This window comes from Trematomus bernacchii, unplaced genomic scaffold (genome assembly GCF_902827165.1).
Source record: "Trematomus bernacchii unplaced genomic scaffold, fTreBer1.1, whole genome shotgun sequence".
Classification (NCBI taxonomy): Eukaryota; Metazoa; Chordata; class Actinopteri; order Perciformes; family Nototheniidae; genus Trematomus; species Trematomus bernacchii.
The window spans coordinates 10,224,065-10,246,461 of record NW_022987593.1 but is presented as its reverse complement, the minus strand read 5'-3'; the positions used below and the strand labels follow the sequence as shown (position 1 = coordinate 10,246,461).

At 39.3% G+C, this 22,397-nt stretch overlaps 2 protein-coding genes across 2 annotated transcripts in view; one reads left to right on the top strand and one right to left on the bottom strand.

The window, feature by feature from the left end:
* The window catches only part of tbck (TBC1 domain containing kinase), a 46,583-nt gene extending 41,630 nt beyond the window's left edge, over nt 1–4,953 (bottom strand). Inside the window, exons 1-8 of the mRNA XM_034130463.1 lie at nt 4,851–4,953; nt 3,875–4,086; nt 3,298–3,370; nt 2,863–2,977; nt 2,682–2,755; nt 1,535–1,676; nt 1,344–1,404; nt 1,191–1,252 (exon numbers count right to left, since the gene is read on the bottom strand). Coding sequence (XP_033986354.1) covers nt 1,191–1,252; nt 1,344–1,404; nt 1,535–1,676; nt 2,682–2,755; nt 2,863–2,977; nt 3,298–3,370; nt 3,875–4,067 — 720 coding nt within the window. The 5' untranslated portion in view covers nt 4,068–4,086; nt 4,851–4,953. The remainder of the gene's footprint in view (nt 1–1,190; nt 1,253–1,343; nt 1,405–1,534; nt 1,677–2,681; nt 2,756–2,862; nt 2,978–3,297; nt 3,371–3,874; nt 4,087–4,850) is intronic.
* A 279-nt stretch (nt 4,954–5,232) lies between these two features.
* On the top strand, nt 5,233–18,951 carry aimp1a (aminoacyl tRNA synthetase complex interacting multifunctional protein 1a). Its single transcript, XM_034130464.1, has 7 exons — nt 5,233–5,377; nt 8,522–8,652; nt 9,315–9,428; nt 11,332–11,487; nt 13,644–13,852; nt 16,578–16,746; nt 18,688–18,951. Coding segments are annotated over exons 1-7 (948 nt in total). The 5' UTR covers nt 5,233–5,375; the 3' UTR covers nt 18,855–18,951.
* Nucleotides 18,952–22,397: the final 3,446 nt, after the last annotated feature.

Sequence of the window (22,397 nt, the reverse complement as noted above, 5' to 3'; positions counted from 1 at the left end):
GGAGATGAGTTAGTAACATACAGTAGACCATGCTTACATGCAAATGACCCATTAGCTTTTACACAATGCTTAGAAACACCTACAACATCTACTGTATCAATCAACTTTTCAAATGCTCTTTCAGATTATTTGGCTTAAAGTATTGTTTTGGTATTAGTACCTTAACTAAGGTATAGTTGTATCCTGTGTTGGGGAAATATTTTCCAAGGCCCATAACTTTGACCCAGTTTATCAGTTCATACTGTCCTGACTGAGCACACGCACCTGTAACCTTGGCTGCTGTGCTCTCAGTGTTGTGTCTCCCTGTTCCTGCCTGTTGGCGTCAGCTGATAGAGGTGTTATGATTCCATCTTGTTATGCACAATGTTGATTATTCTCTCTGAACTAGCTAAATACATGGGTCTGGGGTAGAGTCCTTCAGAATTGATTTGGCATCTCTACCGTGAAGTCAGAACCTCTGACTCTTTGACTTGTTTTGTGAATTCTCCGGCCGAAGCTCCAAATAAACCCATCAGTGTTTGCCATCAAAGCTCCAGCTCTCCCCGTGTCTCCTTTGAGTCGGTGACTCCTCCTGCATTGCTACACAGAAGTTTCCCCCACATCCTGTGTATACTGTGATGCCCCTGTGGGTTCATCTAGAGAGGGTGTGTCTGTGCTGTCTTGATTGCCTTGATTGCAGTAACTCAGGGCACCGGGGCCTGGTGCCCTGCAGCTATGTAAAGCCTCTGCTCCTCTCTGTCTATACTAAAACCTTTCAAATTGATCTGACGCCCATGTGGTTTGTTACTTCTGCCAAGGAAGTTATGTTTTCTGTTTCAATTTGGTTTGTTTGTTATTGGTTGTCTGTCTGTCTGTAGCATTACTGAAAAACTACAGGCTCAAGTTTAATGAACTTGGGGAAAGGGTGTAGGAAGAAAGGGCCAAGGAAGAACCCATTACATTTTGGAACTGACTCACAGGGTGGATACACACATTATTTTCCACTTATAACATCGGCCTCTGAGTGCCCTTCTCCTTTTTTTTTAATATATATATATATATATATATATAATACTGCCATGCAAGTACTGCAACCTCATTTCCTGATAATGGCTAATACCAATCTCCTTTAAAGTACCATTAAAAATGTCTTTACATGAGGATTATCTAATTGACATATATATCGAGGCAGCCAAGGATTTTTACTTTACCTTAATGGCATCCAGACAGCCGTGTTCCTCAGCAAGGACGGTGACAATGTCGTCCATGCAACCTGAGAAAGACAAACATATCACAGCGTGAGCTTAATTAGGCTTGAGAGTATATTGCTAAGTAATTACAATAATACTGTCCTTTATACTCACCCAAGGTCAGAATGAATTTTAATCTCTCACTGATCTCAATATTCTGCAGCAGTCGCCGACCCTGTAATTAAGTCACAGCATCAGAATTAATAGGGAAAACTATCCATAAAGTGTGAGTTCAGGCAAACCTAAAATGATATATTGTATTGATGTCTTTTTCTTGTGTGAAGAGGGTTATGAAGGTTTCTTACTGCACATAATTCAAACAGCAAAACCCCAAGAGACCAGACATCAGTCTTGGGTCCTGAAGGCAGAGGAACTTCATCATGGGAGGAGTCGCTGGTGTGGAAAGAGCCTTGAGCGATCACCTCTGGAGCGAGGTATGATGGGTACCTGAGGTCATGTTCACAGAGCAAATGAGAACATCACTGTGACACCTCAAAAAAAACATTTGCTCAGATACACAGTTTTCTGTCATATAAAAAACTGTGCAGTGGTGAAACATCACACCATAGTTTTTCATCCATTAGGGAGCTTTGTTTGATTCACTTCATACAACGTCCTTTCCATATTATGTCCAATAGTACAAATGAATATAGGATGTTCTCCCGACTATGATAAAACTAATAAATAATATAATATAATAATGAAGACAAAAAACACATTAATAATAATAATAATGCTAAACATAAATCATATTAATAACAATAATAATAATTTGTAAAAATGAAATTGACTTCAATTCTAATAATTAATTCATTATTTTTGTCATTTTTCTTGACTAACACACAGAAAATGCATCAATATGGAAAGAAGTCTGAATAATGGGTCGTCGCAGTACAACATCTACCAGACAACACTTGTTACTTTGTTTGTACGGGGATTTGAACCGGCGACCATAGGGTTCCTAAAGCCAAGTCCCTGTAGACTGAGCTACTGCCGCCCCATAGGGTGATGATATTGCACACCTTTCTATCATTATTCATCCTTAAATGCATAGCTTTTTGACACATTTATCACATTTTCCATACAGATGTTTTACTGGAAGTCACGGGCATGTGCCATCATTCCTTTCCAACCTGCAAAAGGATATTACAAAGAGATACTTGACAGGGCAAAAGGGCTTTTGGATTAGGATAAAAGTCCAACAATCTGTTACAGTTTCAAAAGCAGGAAGCTCTTTTGATGCCCCATAAGCTGGTTTCTATGAAAAAAGCACGGTCGATTATGCATGAATGTTATGGTCAATGCCTTCTTCATGATTCAACTAACAGCAAACAGATACAAGTGATCCTTTGACCCTGAACAGACTGCTCACATAGCTCAATCCCAGCAGCTGAGGAGTACCAGAGCACCATTGGACCTTTCCCTGTGATGAATGAGGAGGAAAAGACGTACCCAATGGGAAAATCTACATCGGCTCCATGATCAGTCATGTGATAAAGGCCAAACTTTGCCAGCTTGACATTCCCCTACAAAGAAAAAACAATACATTTGAGTGACAGTGTTACTTACAAGCACATATTGGACAGACTTCAGTCAGTAAAAGTTAGACGTACATTAAAAAGCTCAATGTTACCTTGCAGTCCATGAGCACATTGTGTGCGCTGAGGGCTCTGTGCACCATGCCATGTTTGTTCATAAAGCCCAGACCTTCAAGGAGCTCATAGGCTACCTGCAGCACCTTCTCTGGGCTATTACAGACACAAAGACAGCAGTATGTCAAACAGAGTTTTCATGATAAAGATTTCATTTACATTTTTTTTATTTTGGACGTTTTAGACGTTTGAATAAACATATTATGCAAACCTATCATCAGCCAGTAGATGGCACGGTGAACGCATTGTATTACCGTGCACCATCATATATAACATATTGTATTAGCACTACAAGGTTTTAGCAATAGCTGCTCACCAGTGATAACAAAGGTAGAAAACAACATTGGTTCATCAGATACAGTGTAGTATAATTACTTTTAAATAGTCTGTTTTGACATTTTTAATGGCAATCCCACCTGGCTTTTTTCCCCTGTTTTTGGAAATCACTTAAACTGCTTTCAAAGTGTTCAGCAACAACAATCAGTCTTTCTGTAAGGCAAGAAGAAGAAATACAAATAAAAACTGAGTTAGCAATGATGTATTGATATTCATTTATAATACGAGTATTTATTTTAAACCTCTACAATAAAATGTGAAGTGAAAATGCATCAGATTTTTATCTAAATCCAACAAAATTAAGAAAAACTGCTATTTTTGATTATAAGTAATCCTATTATACTACATGAGGGCATTTCCACAGCAGAAACTATCCCAGGACCAAGATATGTCCTTCCTTTGTGATGTTGTTGTGTTGGACTGCAAATAATGCAGTCCCTAAAACATTTTTTGTTCATTATCAATACAAAATCTGTTACTTAATCACAGCAAACGTGATTACCACACAGAATTCTAAGTATGTTTTGGATAAGCTCAATGACAGGACACAAGGGGCATAATATCACTCAAATAAAACAAATACAATGTAATAACCTTCAAGGACAGGCTATGCAATTTAATTAGATCCCTTGCAAAGGACAAAACAGAAAGTCATACCGTGTTTCCCTCTGGAGATGTCCACATACTGGCAGAGTCTGGGATGAGTGACGGTTTTGAGGATTTGGAAACGTCCCAGGATCTTGATGGAGTTTGGGGTGAGAGGGAGGCCATTGCTCCCACAGACATCATGAGGAAGAGCTGAGGCAAAGAAGGTGAAGGCTCCCAGCTGGGCGTCTTTCAGGGGCCTCATCTTGCCACTGGTTTTAGCTCTGAAAATGGGAAAGATCTATTAAATGAATATATTTATAATATGCAATGATACACTCCAAGTGGACACATTATTAGTTGTATCTGTACAATGTCCTGCAATTCAACACAACAGCTCTGCTATTTATTCTATGGATATACAAAGTTTAAAAAGTTTAATTTAGTTGCGAGAAATGTCAATTGGTCTTATCATTTGTTGCATTATTGAGACAATTTCTAATATTTTTGTATACATTAATAAGTGCAGGTTATTATGAGTGCAGTGCGGTTCAGTACCACACCACAACTAAATACAATAGCTATGACTTCAATGCTTAAAAATAAATCTAAATAACACCTTTATGACAGATATATCATAGGCATTACAAAAGCAGAATTCAGGCAGAACAGTTTATTTGAGGATTGCATTAAATTGTACAGGTAAATGTAAAAAAAAGTAGCCATTGAGAGTATCACTAAGAATAAGGGAAGCATTGTGATCATCTACACACAATCAATCATATATTCATTTAAACCTTGTACATGTTTCTGTTAACGCTGGCTAATGCAAAACCCGTATTGGAACAAGTGAGAAATATGTGACTATGCAATATGTTTAAATCAACTTCAGAGAAAAATACACTATGTACACAGCGATGCTGCAGTTAAACCCACTGTGTGAATGTGACAGTTAGCTTAGTAAAATCATAACATCCCCCTTGGACCGGATAGTAAACAAACTATGCACTGTGGAAAACACCCCCAGAAAAAGTATAACGTTACTCACGTTTAATGCAAAATCTGCATTGCTATTTCAGCAGAATACACCTGGAAATACTGATAAAATGATTTGAAATGTTTTAAATGAATTCGTTTCCTGCCTTTGCAATGTGATGTGAACAGCTGACTGAACGTGATCAACGACGTAATATTTGTGCGACAAAGTTCGACAAAGCAGTGCACAAAAAAAAACATATTTACTCAAATAAAACACATTAAATTCAACACCTTAACAAATTAATTGTTCAATCCTTTTTTTTCGTATTTTTAGAAAAGTTATTTGATCATTGTAGTAATTACACACAGGCACTGCCCGTTGCCTCATTATATTCTGTGACAATATCCGATCTATAGAACAGGTGGATGGTAGTCACTGATATAAAATCTACATCCGCATACCGTAGAGATCTACTCAAGGGGCCTGATTCAGCTAGCTGCCTGTCTGTTCGTTGGCTAATGTAACGTTAGCAGGACTAGCAGCTGTCAAGCCCCCTCCTCCCCTGAAACGTGTTGAGGTAGCTGCTCAGAGTAAATGTAAGTTTCATACACCTCTGTGTTTTTATTTCATTGCATTTACTAACTGATCATAACCCGTCCATAACGTCTAACCTTACCAACCGTCGTGCTAGTTAGCTTATTGGTGCTAGCTACATGAGAGTTAGCATAAAGTCAACATGATTTTCCTTGTGTCAGTGTAGTTGAAGATACCAGTTCAATGTGGGCTGAACCGGTTTCTGTTTCAATTTCACGTTTACTAATGTTAAATACAAAATATTCTTCCATTCCCTACAAATCACATTGAAACCAAGTGCTTCAATTTGTAAAAAGATTGTTGTAGGAGCCATTTATGTGTATGGTTGACATGTCAATTTGTTTTATTACTGTGATTTGCAAATGACTGCATGTCCTAATCTCTATGTTATGTTCTAGATATAGGTCATGTAACAGGAGCCAGTATTAATATAAGTCCTTATACAGATATTCAGTTATACTATATGTGTAATATATATTGTTATGAATGAATTTACTGTCTGAGATCCAACATTTTGGCACCTTTCTAAATACAAACGTCTGTGCAATAACCATGCCTCTTATTGATTAACAAAAATAAAGAAGTACAAAATATTGCAGAGGACAATGGTGATTATAATGACATGTTATACTATCAACAGATACATAACCAGATCATGAAGGCAGGCACCATGGACATAGTCTTGTTACTATTTATCCTTTGTCATGTTTACAGGTGTTTTACAGTTTATTATGCAGACGGAGACAGTAATTGCTGTTTTATTATTGTCAATAATAATGCTCAATTTATTGCTCAGTTGTTACTGTTCTTCACACATTGGTAGATTGATTTTTGCCCGTGCAAAAAATACTTAAATGTAGTATATCTGGTGCTAAAGACTACTACACCACTTAAGGTGGTGCTGGCTTCCTGCTTTCTCTGCGTGTATAATGGTCTGGCTAGCAGACAGGTAGGGAAGTATCCTCCTACAGTATCTTTTTACTATGGGAATAAAGCATGAAAAGAGGAAACACTTGTATCCTGGTGGGTCGTTCTCATACCAGCGACATACAAGAGGAAGATGGTGGTAAAGTGTAACAGATTTGATTCAAACCACCTGTTCAGTCTGAGTTTAGCTCTGCAGTATTAGCTTTGATATTTTAATTTGAAAGGGGATGTAGACATAAAATGTTTGTCTGGGCTAATAAAAGCGCTATGACTCAGCTATCCAGTCGTGACTATTTTTAGGAGACTGATAATGCAGATGCCTTCTCCAGTTGGACGACAGCTGTCCCCTGTACAGCGCAGTACACTTGTCGCACTTTTGTAGACGAATCGAAGACATTTTGATTTTCATTCAGCCTAGAAAGGTAATTTCATCCTGACGGCTGCTGGAAGTCTCTTTCACTTTAACATTGTAAACACATTTGCTTTTTTCCATCTGAAATCAAAAGCTGAAATGACCGGCATGTCATGTTTATATGCTGCCGACCGAGCCTCGGTCTCAGAATCGCTTTCTGGGGTTATCCAGATGAGATCAGCCTTTTTGTGGCTCTTGTCATTACTCCAACACTGGGCCTGTTTAAATCAATTCAGTTTCTCCAAAAGCAATGCTTTGATCCTTGATTTTATCAACTCCAGCTCTTTTGTGTTTCTAATTTCCTCATCCCTTAACATTGTGTTTTCATCTCGAGCCAGCTGTTGTTTTCCAGCGCCTCCCTGTAATATGTGTAAGACGTTTTCTTCTCCATGCCTCAGCCTCGTAAAAATCCTTCTTTTCCTCTTTCTGCAAGAAGTCATTTGCCCAGCTCAAAATGATAAAGGAACGTTACCCTGTTTGGGTCGAGTGGCCCAAGAGTGGATAATGCCTTTAGAATTTAATATCCAAAACGACATGCAAATTATGTTGATGTTTACTGTGGTTTAAAGGATAAACTATATGTCACTTTGGACTTCTTGTTACTATGAAAGAAATAGGAAGACGTAGGGCTGTGCAATTAATCGTATTTTAATCGCAATTACGATTGTGGCCTGCCACAATTAGGAAAACAACATAATCGAAAAAAACTATTATTTAGCTTTGCTAGGTTGTGACAGTGCACTGCAACGTATTTGATCTCATTAATTTTGGTCTCATTTATTTGTATTTATCATATTTATATATGTTTAGTAGCTTGGGGAAGTGCGCTCCAAAATATTTGTTGATCTTGTTTATTGGTATTTATTATTTTGATATTATTTATTTAAATGTATCATTTATTTTATTTATTTTTGTATTAGTTTTTCAGTTGAATTATACGTTCAGGGTAATCAACAGTTAAAAAGATACTGTTCAAATTATTATTTGTATTTGTTTTAAAGTTCAATAAATGGATTTTTTCAAAGTCAATGAATAATCGTATTTAATAATCGTGATATCAATTATTGACCCAAATAATCGTGATTATGATTTTTGCCATAATCGCACAGCCCTAGGAAGACGCAATACTTTGTTTTGTTTTTTACGTTTTTCTTGTAACTAATCGAGCCACCAATCAGGTTTTCATACACTGAAATAATGCAAAAAATATTTAAAAAGTCAAATTTCTGATTCAAATTTAGCAAATGTATTTTAAAATGTCATGAAAGGAAACCATGAATATGTCTCAGCACGCAAGATCAGATTTTGTCACTTTTGGCAACGTCCCAAAACGACATTATATAATGAATAATATATATATAATGATATGTTTCAGAAAATAGGAAACCCCTGTACAATATAATGCTGTCATATAGGGCAGCCTAGCAAAACAAACCAGCTCGATAATTAAGATGTTCAGGTTTTGTTGAGACTGTCAGACAGAGGTTGACTTTACTCAGTGGTCGTTTCAGAGCCTGTAGTTTGTGGTGGCGTTGTACTGGAATGCAAACCTTGTAACTCCAAACATGTTCAGCATAGTACTTACCATCTCTTTTTTTACATGTTCATTGTCACTTGAGAAAAATGTAAAATAACATTGAATAGGGTAACTGCATCAACATTTGCCTCCTTTTAAAAACAAAAGCAAAGACCCCAACGGATTGTATTTCATCAAGTTGAAATGTATTAAATTCAATATATTTTACAGCTTTTGCATTTCGTTGTTTTGGAGTTTTGAGATTGCTGAATTGTTGTTTTTTTTCGTTAGGTTTTTAGCTCGCTCGCTGTTCAAGATGTCAGGTCACAATCCCTTGTTGAGGCTGGAGCAGCGAGCGTCTGAGGCGGACCAGATCATCGAGTACCTCAAACAACAAGTCCTGCTGCTGAAGGAGAAAGCCAGTAAGACACACTTGCACACACACACTTTGTACAGGGCCCATTCATTAAGCCACAGTCTTACAACATATATATCTAGGTTTAAGATAGCACACATGTGTCTGCATACACTTTTTCTGTTCAAAAAGTCCTTCTGCTGTGCTCAAGTGAGGAAGTGAGGTACCTGATAAATATCTGTATTGGCTGTAGAAGGGATTGATTTCTGGCTGAAGAGCTGCTTTCCTTCATATTCGCGGTCTCATAATTTAAGTGTGAAATTCTTGTAGGAGTACTAGCAGTTTTGAGAAACCTGAAGCCCCAGTTTTTGGGAAACTGCCTCTTAAATTTACAAGGATTGTCATTCTGAAGGTAATTCCAAGGTATTTTTAGGCATAACTAAAAAAAGAGTTTCTATTTCAGTCGTTTTGACCTGCACAGCAATATCATTCCAAAAAGGAAAATAATACACTTTTAAATATAATTTTAGACTCCATGGGACTATTTTTTTAATTCAATGTACAAATCATGGCTTCTTTAACTCCAAAAGAGACACACTGTAGATTTATACGCCACTTAATTTCAGTCAATATTATATTTGTTCTAGTTCAGCAGATCTTAAAAGGTCCTGTGGGATAGTGAAAACCCTTTCCAGTGCTGAGAGCTGACATTAATGTTCCTTCCTGCAGTCGTCCAGGCCAGTGTCAGAGAAGAGAAGAAGCTGATGGTGGAGAATGCCAAACTGAAGAATGACATTGACGATCTAAAAAAACAGCTGCTGGAAAAAGAAAAGAAGAGTGGAGGTATGTAGGGTTCAATTCCCAGAAAAGAAAACTTGCATTGTAGTCCAAATGTTTGTTTGCTTTTCAAAACATCTTGATGTCCAGTCATAGAAGCGGTTATGTGACATTAAAAACATTTGATGTTCATTATAGCATTGTTTGTTCTGCTATCAATGAAAAGAATCTTGTGCATTCTCGCCTCAGTCCATTATAACCGGATCTCTTTTTGTTTTTATTATAAGCAACCATAGTGCTGAAAGAATCCCCATTAGGGTGATGAGGACAACATGTCAGCTATTTCTGTGTCGGATACATTGACACCAACCGCTCTGATCATTAACAAACATTTCCAGTTTTCCAGGAAACACACTCCAGTGACAAGGGGGGGGGGGGGGACTGGGAGAAATAAGCAAATCTTAAAGGACTCAATATGTTGGTGTTGGAACGTAGAAGGAATGTGTTTCAATATACCCGAGACAAACACTGTAACTAATTGGGATGTTTATTTTTGGCGTTTCTTTCGAATGGCTATAAAGTTGCATTCACTAGCTTAATCAAAACACGGTTAAATATAAATCTTTCTCAAAGGAATGTCAGTCTGCATCGCTGATTCGTTTTTGAGTTGATTCAAATATAATAGCGACTTGGTACACTTCTGCCGCCAAGGGATACAAACTGTGACAGCTCAAGTTCAGTGTCAAATTTGCCTCAACACCATTTTAGAGTTGAACACAAGTCCGTTTGAAATCAAGCATTGTTCTAACCCACTGAAGTTTGAGGTGCACTCATTCTGTGGGCTTACATTGGTTGTCATATTATCACCTCATCAAGTTGTTACTGCAAACATGAGCGCAAATTGTCCAGCAAACCAAATCAACGTTCAATTGGCATTCTGGCCATGTGGAGAAATGTCAGTACAATATTTCTCTCCTTTGAGCTCTGCTTTGGTCTCCACCGACTCCTAATTTATGTCTTTAGCTACTAAATGTTTCATTGTGTCCTTCAGCAAATCTGGTTCGGGTTGAGAAAGCAAAACTGAGAGCTGTAAGAGGATTACAAAACGTAATAAAAGTGGGACTGATAGGTGATCAATTTCTGTGGGTTGTCACTTTTAGCAATCCCTTTCACATTACACATTGTCATTCAATTAATTGCTAATACAAAAATATTCATTAGTGCATCTTCGTTTTAAGTTTCATGTCGATTTCCTAATGTTTTGAAGGATACATGCATACAAAGTGAAAGGGTTTCATATGATATGACCATATGACCTCACTGCAAGCATCATTAAGAATGTGATATACTGTAGTGTGTACAAAGTTGTTTTCAATGTCAAAAACATAACGTAAGGAGAATGTCAGGAGTATAAGAGGTTGTTACCCATAATTCCAAGGTAAACCCGAAAGGTCCTGATCTCGGGTCTTAACATAGAATTAGGGTAATTAAAAGCATCACGGGCGACGGTGGTGCGTCTGCAGACCGATGTTTTTCAGACTCAGGCACTACATTCTGCAGGCACTCGAACATCAGGCGCCTGAAATGAGGGGTTATTTCTTTCTGGAGAGTTTTTGTAGGACATTGTTCCCTCCTTTAGGGCTCCGTGTCCTTGTTTCTATCAACTTGAACACTGTGTCATTTTCCCATCCAAACAGTTTGCATCAGGAGAGCAGTCCTCCCACTGGGTGTGTAAATAAAGCTCAGTGTTGATGCAACCAGCTCTGTGCGTGAAAAGGGGCAACTAGGAAACAGTTCACCTTGTGTATTTGTTATGAAAATGATCACTTTCACAGCTATAATCATAACTTTTCATACTTTCACAACATTTTGAAAACTTTACGCAAGATAGTTTGGAAAATGTCTCATAAACATATTATTATTCATCATTTATTTCTACTGACTTTTTTGCATTTGTTCTCTCTTGTAGTGCTGGCAGTGCCCATGCCATCGGGCGACAACAGTGTTGAATGTTCGAAGCCCACCCCTCCCAAACCCTCTGTAGCACCTGCCTCCTCCCCTGCTGCTGCTGTCCAGAGCCCCCCTCCCACAGACGAGGGTAAAAAGAAGAAGCCAGAGAAAAAAGGTAGCGGCTGCAATAAAAAAAAAGTTCATATTTGTATTTGATATCTCTTCTGGGACATGTCTCCATGCTTTAATGTTCGAAAAGCTCTTTATTTCTCTCATACTGCCTGAGCTGCAGCACCTCTTTTCACCCTCTGTCTGAAACTCTGCTCTGATTGGTTAGCTGGCCGGCTCTGTTGTGATTCGTCAACCACTTAGAGATGTCCCGCCCCTTACTCTATCGCATACAATGTGTTGGAGCGCTAGCCAATAGAAGTGCAAGTGTCACATATGGCGCGTTTCCACTACAGCGCGGAGCACGGTTTAAGAGGGCTGTGACGTCAGCGGCCCGTCTTTGGTTGCGTTTCCACTTGGCCTAGTACCGGCCGGCGGGTCCTAATTCACAGTTTTTCTGGCCTCATAAAATCGTGGGTCTAGGGCCAGAGACAACGAGGCTGAGTCGGGCTGAGTATGCTAAACTAGAGAGAGAATCGCTGGCGTGTGTGGGAGAGAAAACTCCCTCTGAGGGGGAGCTTTGGGATTTTAGCTTTTGCAGACTATTTACATATATAGCACAGAACAGGAAAGGGAAAACCCCCAAAAAGCATAGGGCCCCTTTAAACCCCTCTAGATATGTCATTTAGTAATTAGTTAGTTAGTTTTTGCAAGACGGACAATATTAAAGCCATAATGTGACCTCTGATCCCTGTAGGATACATTCAGTCCTTTGATTTATTTTTCTTTGAACTGTTTTCAGTCCTTAAAAACTAAATTGAACTTCTCCAAACACGTTTTCCACTTGAATTCCCAATATCAGGTGATGATGGATGTAAGGCAGAAATATCGGTTTCCTAATGGATTCAAGATCTCCGGGCCTCAGTATGAAGACGTTATGTGAAGCTTCATGTGTTATGAAGTTCCATGAATTACAAGCTACATTTGTGACAAGGCGTTCTTGTCTAATCCAGTAATTGAATCCAATTTGAGAATGATTTAATGTTTCGTTGACGCTTGTCACTCTAGGGCACCATTATAAAACCAAAGTGTCCCTATGTGTCAAATAAAGCATTTTACATGTATTATACAGTTAGAATACAAAACAAGAAAATCCATGCCACGGAATTTCAATTATTTTGCAGTAAATCACCCAAATGTTTTAGATTTATTTCAGCAATTACCTATCTGGAATACTGAGAAGAACTGTCAGGCATAGACAGGAATAATTATGACTGGATGTGTTGACGAGGATTAGAACAAGATTTGAAACACTGGCAAATTGCAGTTTCAGGAATTTCTAACACCCAGATGTTAGCGAGGTAATGGCAGTCACTTATTTCTCTTCATAAGGTGTTGTTCAGACATTTATGTAACGGTGTTCCCCCTCTTTACAGTCATCACTTGTTAGACTTAGTGTAATGTTTTACACCGCTGTGCTGTCATCGCGTCAGAGCATTGATCACACGGAGAATAAATGTCCAATATTTAAGACAGAGGTTGGAATTCAAATTTGTCAGAGCTGGTTTTGGCTCAGAGCAATGATTTAAGACTGTGTGGTCACTTGATCAGTGCGACCCAGTGGAATGAATGTGAAAGCTAAGCAGGCGAGTGAAAGGTACCTCGTCTCTCGGGAGGAAGCATCTGCTATTCTGCTCTGTCATTGGATCACTTAGCACCCAGCCAAAAGTAGGTATCGTCATTTAGTCAAGGTATGAGCCCCACATTTCTTGGAAGAAGTGGAAAAGAAAGTCTATTCCTTTTTATATTTTTATTTACTGACGGCTGACTTGAAACGCATGCAACCCCGAGGCCTGTCATTGGCTGCTTTGGTTTTTATTTATGGGAGGAAATTAAGTCAGATTCCAGACAGATGCCCGGTATTGTTACAGCTATGATTTTGTTTTTCAAATGTTCCCTTGGAATATTCTCAGTGCTTTAAAACAAACATTTCCTCTAATATCACGCACACTTAGAAGTAATAGCATGAAAACTCTCACAGATGCCTAACCTTACCAACACATGATGGATGGCTACTGTCGGACTTTCTGTGTGGAAACTTCCAAATCAAACAAACCGTTATACAAACATTGCTTTTAAACAGATTAAATGCAATCATTTGTTATTTAAAATGTCATATTTGAAGTGTGTAGTATAACCATATTTGCCTTTTGTGTATGCCAGGAGGGGAGAAAACAGAGAAGAAGCAGGCAGCTCCCAGTCAAGAAGACGCCAAGGTGGACGTGTCTCGTCTGGACATGCGTGTTGGACGTATAATCACCGCTGAGAAGCACCCGGACGCAGACAGCCTGTATGTGGAGCAGGTGGATGTGGGAGAGGCTTCTCCACGGACAGTGGTCAGCGGGCTGGTCAAGCACATACCTCTGGAGCAGGTACAGTACAACTCGTGTATCTAAAACAATAGAAAATCACTGTTAAAGTACGGCTCGGACATCATATATCACAATATTTTAACCATATTCCTCTATATCGATATTGTAACCCTATTGGAGGTTTGACCATTGATGCTTTAAAGTGGACCTATCATGCTATTTTTAGGCAATAGCATAGGTCTCAGATATACGGAGGAAAAGAGAGAGGGTTTTATTTTCTGACGCTGCGTGAGTTCCCTGACACACCGGGGACACATATTTATGTATAAAAGACATCAAAAAGTGCATTTTGCATGATAGGTCCCCTTTAACCAAATATTTGACATAGAAATGAAATCTCTATGATATCACTTTATGGATATAATATCTATATATTGCCCAGTCCTAGTGTTAAGTGTCATTTGAGTGCAATTTGCAGGGTGGGATAATGACATTTTTGGAATATTCTGTGTAATTAACAGATGTTGGTTTCCAAAACTTGGTCACATGATGCCGCAAGAATCCAGAATATGTGGAGAGATTAAAAAACATTCGCTGATTTAGATTGAATTTTGAGTTATTATAGATTCCAGCCCGCGAGCATGTAGATGTCAAAAAGAACATCTGCTGGCTTCCTACAGGGTCTGCTTGTGGTGAGGAAAATGTAGCCTTTAATACAAATTAGCTTTATGCCTCCCCGCAGAGACTCTGTTTTAGAGACTAGACATAGAGGCAGTGCTGTATACATACTGTACGTATTCATTTACGGCTCACCAGGGTCATCATAAAGTTTTATTAGTCTATTTAAAGTTACTTCTTAGGTAAACTAGCTGACAGTGCTGCTTAGAAACTGCATGTAACTAGTTGGCCATTCATGATCTCCATCGTGTATTGGTGTTTATTTTGCTTTCACATTTATGATTTGCTCTTGGAGTACACTTATTTATACATGAGTTACTTTTATGGTCAACAGTATATCTATATTTGCCCCTTTTTATATTTAGACCAGGGAGCCTTTGTGCTTCACACTTCTGCATTATACTGTATGTAGACAGTGTGTATCATTTAAATGGAACCACATGCTAGCAGAAATCCTGTGTAACAAACCTTGTCAAGAAAAGCTACCATACCTATGCAAAGATACTTGTCTTCATGCACAGACAAACATTAGACATTAGCTTGTTCAAAGAAGTTGACACTGTTGCAGCAATGGCATTTTTAAGCACAGTCTTAAAGGTCCCATGACATGGCCATTTCTACTGATCATAATTCCATTGTTGAGGTCTACTAAAATAAATGTATATTGCGCAACAATTTTCCAAACTCACATTGGTTTCTCATACAGCATCTCTGTATAGTATGTGTATTCACTCTCTGTCCTAAACGGCTTGTTGGAGCTCCTGCCCCCCCCCCTCCCTGTGAGCCCAGTGGCCGTCTGCGAGACAGCGAGATACAGCGAAACCCAGCCCGAAACACACACACACCCGCAGCCTGGCTGGGAGTTTGTGTGTGTGCCCAGGCTGAGTTCCGCGGTGTCTCGCTGTCTCGCCGACCCCACACCAGTGAGCCAGCTCACAGTGTCCCGCTCCTCGCAGCAGCCCGCCGTGTGTGTGTGTGTGTGTGTGTGTGAGGAAGTCCGCAGATTTGTCCAAACGTAACGGCTCCGCGGACGTAATGTAACGGACCATTTGGACCAATCTGCGGAGCCGTTACGTTACGTCACTATACCCGAAATACGTCACTATACCCAAGAAGTAAACAATGGAAAAAGAGAAATCTCCAACGAGGCGTTCTGGGGCAGCATAGACTGGTCTTTTCTGTGTTAGAGTTTTACTCGCTACAGGGTGTACTTTGAGGGTTTGCAGACTGTTAACATGCATACAAAGATACATAACACACAAGGGGACGGGTGATAACCAGAAAAGCATGACATGGGACCTTTAAGAGAAAGAAAGGAGAAACTAATGCTGACTTTAGTTTGTCTGCATAGGTCCATTACTCACAGTCTCAAATCAAGTAATTACTTTCCTTCATTCTTAACTTTCTTATTTGTAGGATCCATTTTTTGTATTTCTGTCAGACGAGTGAAATATCTGAGGATTTGTTTTATGGATTTAATGGCAGTACTCTTGAGTGTCTGTACTTCCCGGATAAATAATAGGTTGTTATAAAAGGAGACAGGATAATCATAAAATAAATGTTAAGCGTCCACAGTGCACATTAAGCATTGCTCAAGTCAAACAGTGTGTTTTATATAGACTGTTACAGAACATTCACATACTATCCTGACTTGAGATTAAATATAAAAAACAACTACTAAAACCCCGTCCAAGCAACATGAGGGATTTTAGATTTATGAAGCCATTTCTTAGAGGATGCCCCTCCAAAAAGGACTGCTATACATCATCTAGACTAGAGGAATGCTGGATTTCTCTTTTCCTCAGCTTTGCCAGAAACCGCTTCTGGCCTTTTTTTAAATGTTGGTAAGCCGCAGAGATCTCCAGGCTCGCCTTTAAAACGTTTCTTGCTTGCTCCTTTTGATTTGGTTAAACCTCTGACAACGCCATTTTAAATCACGAGATTGGAATTATTGTTTGTATTGGATTATGAAGTTCTCTGTCAGACCACATCAGTTAAAGGTGTTTTTTTTAGCTTGAGTAAATTGGGTGTAATTCGTTTTTCTTCTGTATTGTCCAGGGCATATGGGCTGTAAAAGATGTATTTAATCCTCTGTTCCTCCGTGCAGATGCAAAACCGCATGGCAGTCCTGATGTGTAACCTGAAGCCAGCCAAGATGAGAGGAGTGGTGTCCCAGGCCATGGTGATGTGTGCCAGCTCCCCAGACAAGGTGGAAATCCTCGACCCCCCGAGTGGAGCAGTACCAGGGGACAGAGTCACCTTCCAGGGCTTCCCAGGTACCAAGATTACTCTACACTCAAAAACAGATTCATTATTTGCAAAAAAGTTCCAATGTTAATGCAGCAGCTTAAACCAAAAACAAATGCATCAAAAACTGGTCTCAAAATAAAACTGCTGCTGAGGCACCAGATGGAAAATCTAACTCACGGAATATTCCAATTTTCCAGACAAGAATTTCGATTGTGTAGTTTATTTTTCAGCGTGTTTCAACAACAGTACAAAGAGCAATGGTTTACATGACATGCCTGCTGCTTTGCTTTGTGTCTTAAAATAAACATATGCGCTTGTCAGTGCCTAATCGTACACATAATCACCCTGTCCAAAATCACCTGGTGTCTTCAAAATCAAAGCACATACAACTACTAATTACGGAAACAATGACACTAAATAATTATCCCTTTTACCTTTATCAAAAACAGCAAGAAAATAAATGTTTAAATATCCCGTGGGGCCATAATGACTTATATCAAATCATTGAATAGCTCCAACAGTTACAACCAATTCCCATCGTACAGACACCAGGTACTGAGTGGCGATCAATGATGTCATGGGATGAATTCCACTGTAAAACGTTTCCCAGGCTAGTTTCCACGAAAAACCTCCTATTTTTGGAAATTAAGGGTGTTGTTTAACCTTCTCGCTGCCAGAAACAACACCAATCATGATGCGTCCTCATCCCCACTGAAGCTCTCATTAGAGGACCCCCTGGTTCTGTTTGGTGGTGGCTTAATGGCCTGTGACTGCTTAATCAACGCGTGTTGCTAGGAATGCAAGCTGCTCTTTTTTTAATCGTCAGTCGGAAAGATAAGTGTCCTAATAGTCTTTTTAAGTCCTACTAATGTAAATACGTTTGGAAAATCCTAATCCCTATTTATTTACACATCAACTAGACCATACAGAGGAGACAAGGTCCCTTCTTTGAAGCGTTAAAACTCAACCTATCAATATGCTCCAAACTGTAAGACTGTCGCCAGCGGGCTGGTATGTCTGGGATTTGAGTCTGAAGAGGAGGATGTGATGAAGTTGGATCTGTGGTCGAATACCCAGAGCCCAGCTGAGGCTTTCATCCCTGCATTACACATGTCCCGGCCACTTGAAAAGCTATAAGCATCTCTTAGGCTGCACTCATTTTTATGGATACTAGATTCAAACCATCCTCGGAAAACTTGATTGGTTTGTCATGGTGTTGAGTTATTCTTTGTAACAGTACAAAATTAGGCTGCTTTCTGAACCGATACAGGGTAAAATAATAGGTGCAATCGTTTTTTCCCCTTCTTTCTCCCACCATGGTTCAGATTAAATTACATCAAATCCACTACCGGTGTGAGAACATGATTGTAATTTGGCTACATTTCCCCAACTAATGGGGCGCAGTACCTCTTCTTGAACTTTCTCAGAGAGAGTTCTCAAGTTGCTCATCAAAACCTCCTTCACGCTTCTGATCAAAACTGATCGTTGCCACTCTTGGGTCGTAAACCGGCAGAAATGGCAGTGTAAGGAAATGAAACACATTTGTGTCCTCCTCGTACCCTGAGATGGTTATGTAGAGAGGAAACAAATCTGACACCAGACAGAAGCCGCCCAGTACCGGCTGTCATTTATTACAAATGTTGGGCAGCATCAAAAGCAAAGGCATCGTGAAGTTAGAAACTCACTTGGTTGTTTTCTCTGGATGCATATTTCCACTCTGAGAAGTTTAAAACCAACGGAAGTTTTATAAAAGCTAATAGAACATGATAGAAAGTCTGACTATTCATGATTCACATGGGAGGAATGAAATTGGAATTGGCCCGATAAACCACGGTCATTTGTATCAGCTGTAGTTTAGATTGTATCACTGTATGCTTGCTATAAAAGATCTATAAATCCTTCATGTGTGATGGATGAGCCGACAACAGAGGAGTGTCTAATGCATCAAACACACGTCTTGCTTGCAGGTGATCCAGACAAAGAGCTGAACCCCAAAAAGAAGGTGTGGGAGCAGATTCAGCCCGACCTGCGCACGGACGACCAGTGTGTTGCAACGTACAAGGGATCTGCCTTTGAAGTCGCCGGCAAGGGAGTGTGCAAAGCCCAGACCATGAGCAACAGTGGAATCAAATGAAATAACAGAGCTGCTTGAAATAACTTGAAACAAGATGGTGATAAGCGAAAGTAAATGCTTCGAAGATGTTCAATAAAGGGTTTTGAAATTAAACATACTTTTCAAAGTGTCTGAACAATCTGTCCTTTAACAATTTGTTATGTTGTGACCGCTGGGATATACAGAGTCATGGTCTATAAAGTTAATTGTGTTTCTGCTTAACATTTCCAGTTTCGTCTTCTCTCTCCGGAGGCACATTAGCTTGATTGTGCTTTGATTTTGAAGTTATAGTTTGTAAAGGACATTAAGTACTGGACTGGAATGAACATAATTTGTTTGTACTTCATCTAGTCCCGGGCAGTTTAATGAGCACAAGATGAAACGGGGATGTTTTACTACAAAGCCTAAAGAAAATGGATCGGGTTCTGGAGCTAGTTATTTAGATGCTACTCATTCCCAGCTCTCCGATCTGTCAGTATCCCAATGTGGGCTGTGTGATGCCAGTGCAATGTACTTGTGTTTTATTGTCCTCTTGAAAGGAGAAGTCTGCCCACCTCCGGAAGTATCTGACTACACAGAAAGAGAAACAGACAGCTGAGCAGCAGAGCCTATAATGTTACATCAACAGTAATTAAGGCCATTCACTTTACAAAAACATCTGTCATGGGTCAAATCCTATCATCGCGCAGAGCTTACTGAGTCCAGTGCTTAAGAAACCTTTAGTTTATTCTCTCTTTCTTTGGAGAAAAGGTGACATGCATGTGCTGAGAAACAACTACACCATAAAACTACAGGTAGAGTCAATTAAAATTAGATAAATAACAGTGTTCATCTCCGAATATTTTGGAGCTTATGCAGAATTAATTCAACCCATATTGCTAATTGTCTTTTGCCATCTGCCCTTTTCATATTAATACAGGATGACTTTTAACAGTCTGTCAACATTTGAGTAAATAGGCTCGAGTTGAACAAAGGAATCTTGGCAAAACACGGAGAACGCAGCTGTTAAAATCACATGGCACAACTGTCAACAAAGCTATTACTATGAATCGACCTGTAAACGGATCATTTTAACAAACCTAAATCTGCAGCTCTGAACTGCTGCTGCTGTTAAATGTGTTCCTGATAGATGGTGCAGTACATATTTGCTTTCTGGGGTTTTCCCTTTCCTGTAGTGTGTTAAATAGGTTTTTGTCTTTGATATGGGAGGCAGTGGGTTGTGCGTTGGTGTTCGGATCAGGGGGTCACAGGTTCAAACCCCACTGCAGTCAGCATGTCGTTGTGTCCCTGGGCAAGACACTTCACCCCAAATTGCTCCTGTGGGGATTGCCCACAGTATTGAGTATGTAAGTCGCTTGGGATAAAAGCGTCTAACAAGTGACATGTAATGATATCTAACCCCTAAATGATTTTTAAAAGTGTCCTTAGGTGGTTATATGGTTTGCAATGATTTAATCCATCCCTCTCAGCACCCATATTTAACTACTTTAGAGACCATCAATTAGAAGAGCCTCTCATTTTCTGGTGACAATATTTGATCTTCACTAAAATGTATTCTCACCTGAACCACAGACGTATTCCTTGTTATTTTGTGGCCATAATAAAGGTTGAAATCTGAGAGAAAAACTCACTCCAGGATATTTAGAATCAGATGTTTGCAGAGCACACGTTTCCTAATTGAATCTTCAGCTGTAACTGCTTTACACTTTGTGAAGCAGTGACCTATTTGTCCTAAAATCTTCAAATGTTTCTGTCCACGTTAGAGTTTTTCTGTTCACTACATCTTCATTTCTCTATTGGGATCCAGCATTTAAAGTGGTCTTTAGTCAGTAAGGTGAGTTAGTGGGGCCATAATAACTGACAACACACTTTGCCAATGTTCTCTGATTAGTAAAACATCAAAAACTTTGCCAGGCATTTTTGATGTGTTTTTGTCAGTGCCAGAAGCTAAAATAAATAAGACCTGTAGGTGTTGCTGCCTTACTTTATCCTCCAGGTTATTGTGTCCTCGAAATGACCTAAGCAAAGAAAAACAACTCTTCCAGCAGGACTTAATAAAGGTGGACAGATACAAAAACGACACCTTCAGGCATGATTGAATTTGAAAAATAGGAGGAGGCTTTTTGGAAAAACCCAAACGACTCTTTTGATGTGAAACTGCAAACAGAACTATGTTGGTTCGTAACTATGACTAATAGGCAGACATAATATTATTTTTCTCTCAACGTTGGGTTCAAATGCCACAAAGAGTGACCGAGCAGCCAGAACACCATGAAACAGCAGGGGCCATGAGGAATATATTTCTCATTTCTGAGGCCAAGTAGTCAGTTTGTGGCAAGGCGTCAAGTCAAATGACGACAGGTCTTTAAGAGGGAATGCAAACCTCTGGGATAAAAGTCATGATTCATGTTGGACAGCATGAGTTTGGACAGCACGATTTAAATTTCAATATTGCAAGATCTGATTTGGTGTGAATTAAAACATTGTGGGTTTCTTGATTACTTCAAGACCTTTTGGACGAGGGTAGGGTCCTGTCAACTTGATGAATGTGTTATTGTTTTTTTTAAACATTTCCCCCAGCTTGTTTTTGATGTGTTTACTGTCAGGCAATACATTCCCCAATGCATGTTGACTTGTGGTGACGGACAACAGGGTTTTTAGTATATATAACTCTATATCAAAGACACCGTTTTAGGATATATTTGTTGGTGTTGGACAGTAGCTGTTTACTGTAGCCTGTTCCTTTAAACACAGTTTTTGTTATTTGAATGCATCGTGTTGCTTTTACAACAAGCAATAATTCTAATGGTCTTACATTTTTAGCTCAAAGTAACAAGACTCTTTATGTGAAATATGACTTTTGCTTAGCCACCATTTGTCAATCGTAACTACTTAGCTTGTTTAGTGCCTAATAGAGCACCAAGCCACACTTTTCTGTTTTCACCAAGTACATTACTATTGTGTCTTCATCTACATCTAATAATTAAATGCTCACAAATATCTGCCAAGCCAAACTTATGGCTTTACTAACATGTTTACCCTGGAATGACAATTCTCTTTGAACATTTATAAAAGTATATTTCAGTGATTAAAGCTGATTATGTGCTGAGGAACTCCACAAGAATGCCGACAGAAACACAGCCAAGTTGTTTCCGCTACCCATTGTCCATTTATTTGTCTCGTAAACATGTATTTCGAGTTGTGTCTGGTCACCTGATAAATGTAATATTCTTATATTTTCTCTATTTGTGACACTCTTCTGGGCAACTGTGGCTGTAAGGTGGTGAGGTCTATCAATCAGAAGGTTGTGGGTTCAATCCCATGCCTTGGTCTCAACATGTATGTTTCTTTGGGCAAGATACAGTTGCTCCCGATGGCATGAGAGGTGAGATGGCGCATTGTTTGGCAGCCTCTGTATGAATGCTTGCAAACGTGTTAATGCAGACTTGTATATGTAAAAGTGTAGTAAAGACTGGAAAAGCAGTGCATTTACCATTTACAATGTTGTTAGGACCCCTACAGCTATATGTATCTGGGTCATACTCTTCCTAGAGGTGAGACTCA

What these genes read in the sequence shown, in the direction of transcription:
- aimp1a (XM_034130464.1), top strand. An exon ending in GCTGCTGAAGGAGAAAGCCA is followed by an intron (nt 8,653 to 9,314) that starts GTAAGACACACT and finishes TCCTTCCTGCAG; the next exon opens with TCGTCCAGGCCAGTGTCAGA. An exon ending in AGCACATACCTCTGGAGCAG is followed by an intron (nt 13,853 to 16,577) that starts GTACAGTACAAC and finishes TCCTCCGTGCAG; the next exon opens with ATGCAAAACCGCATGGCAGT.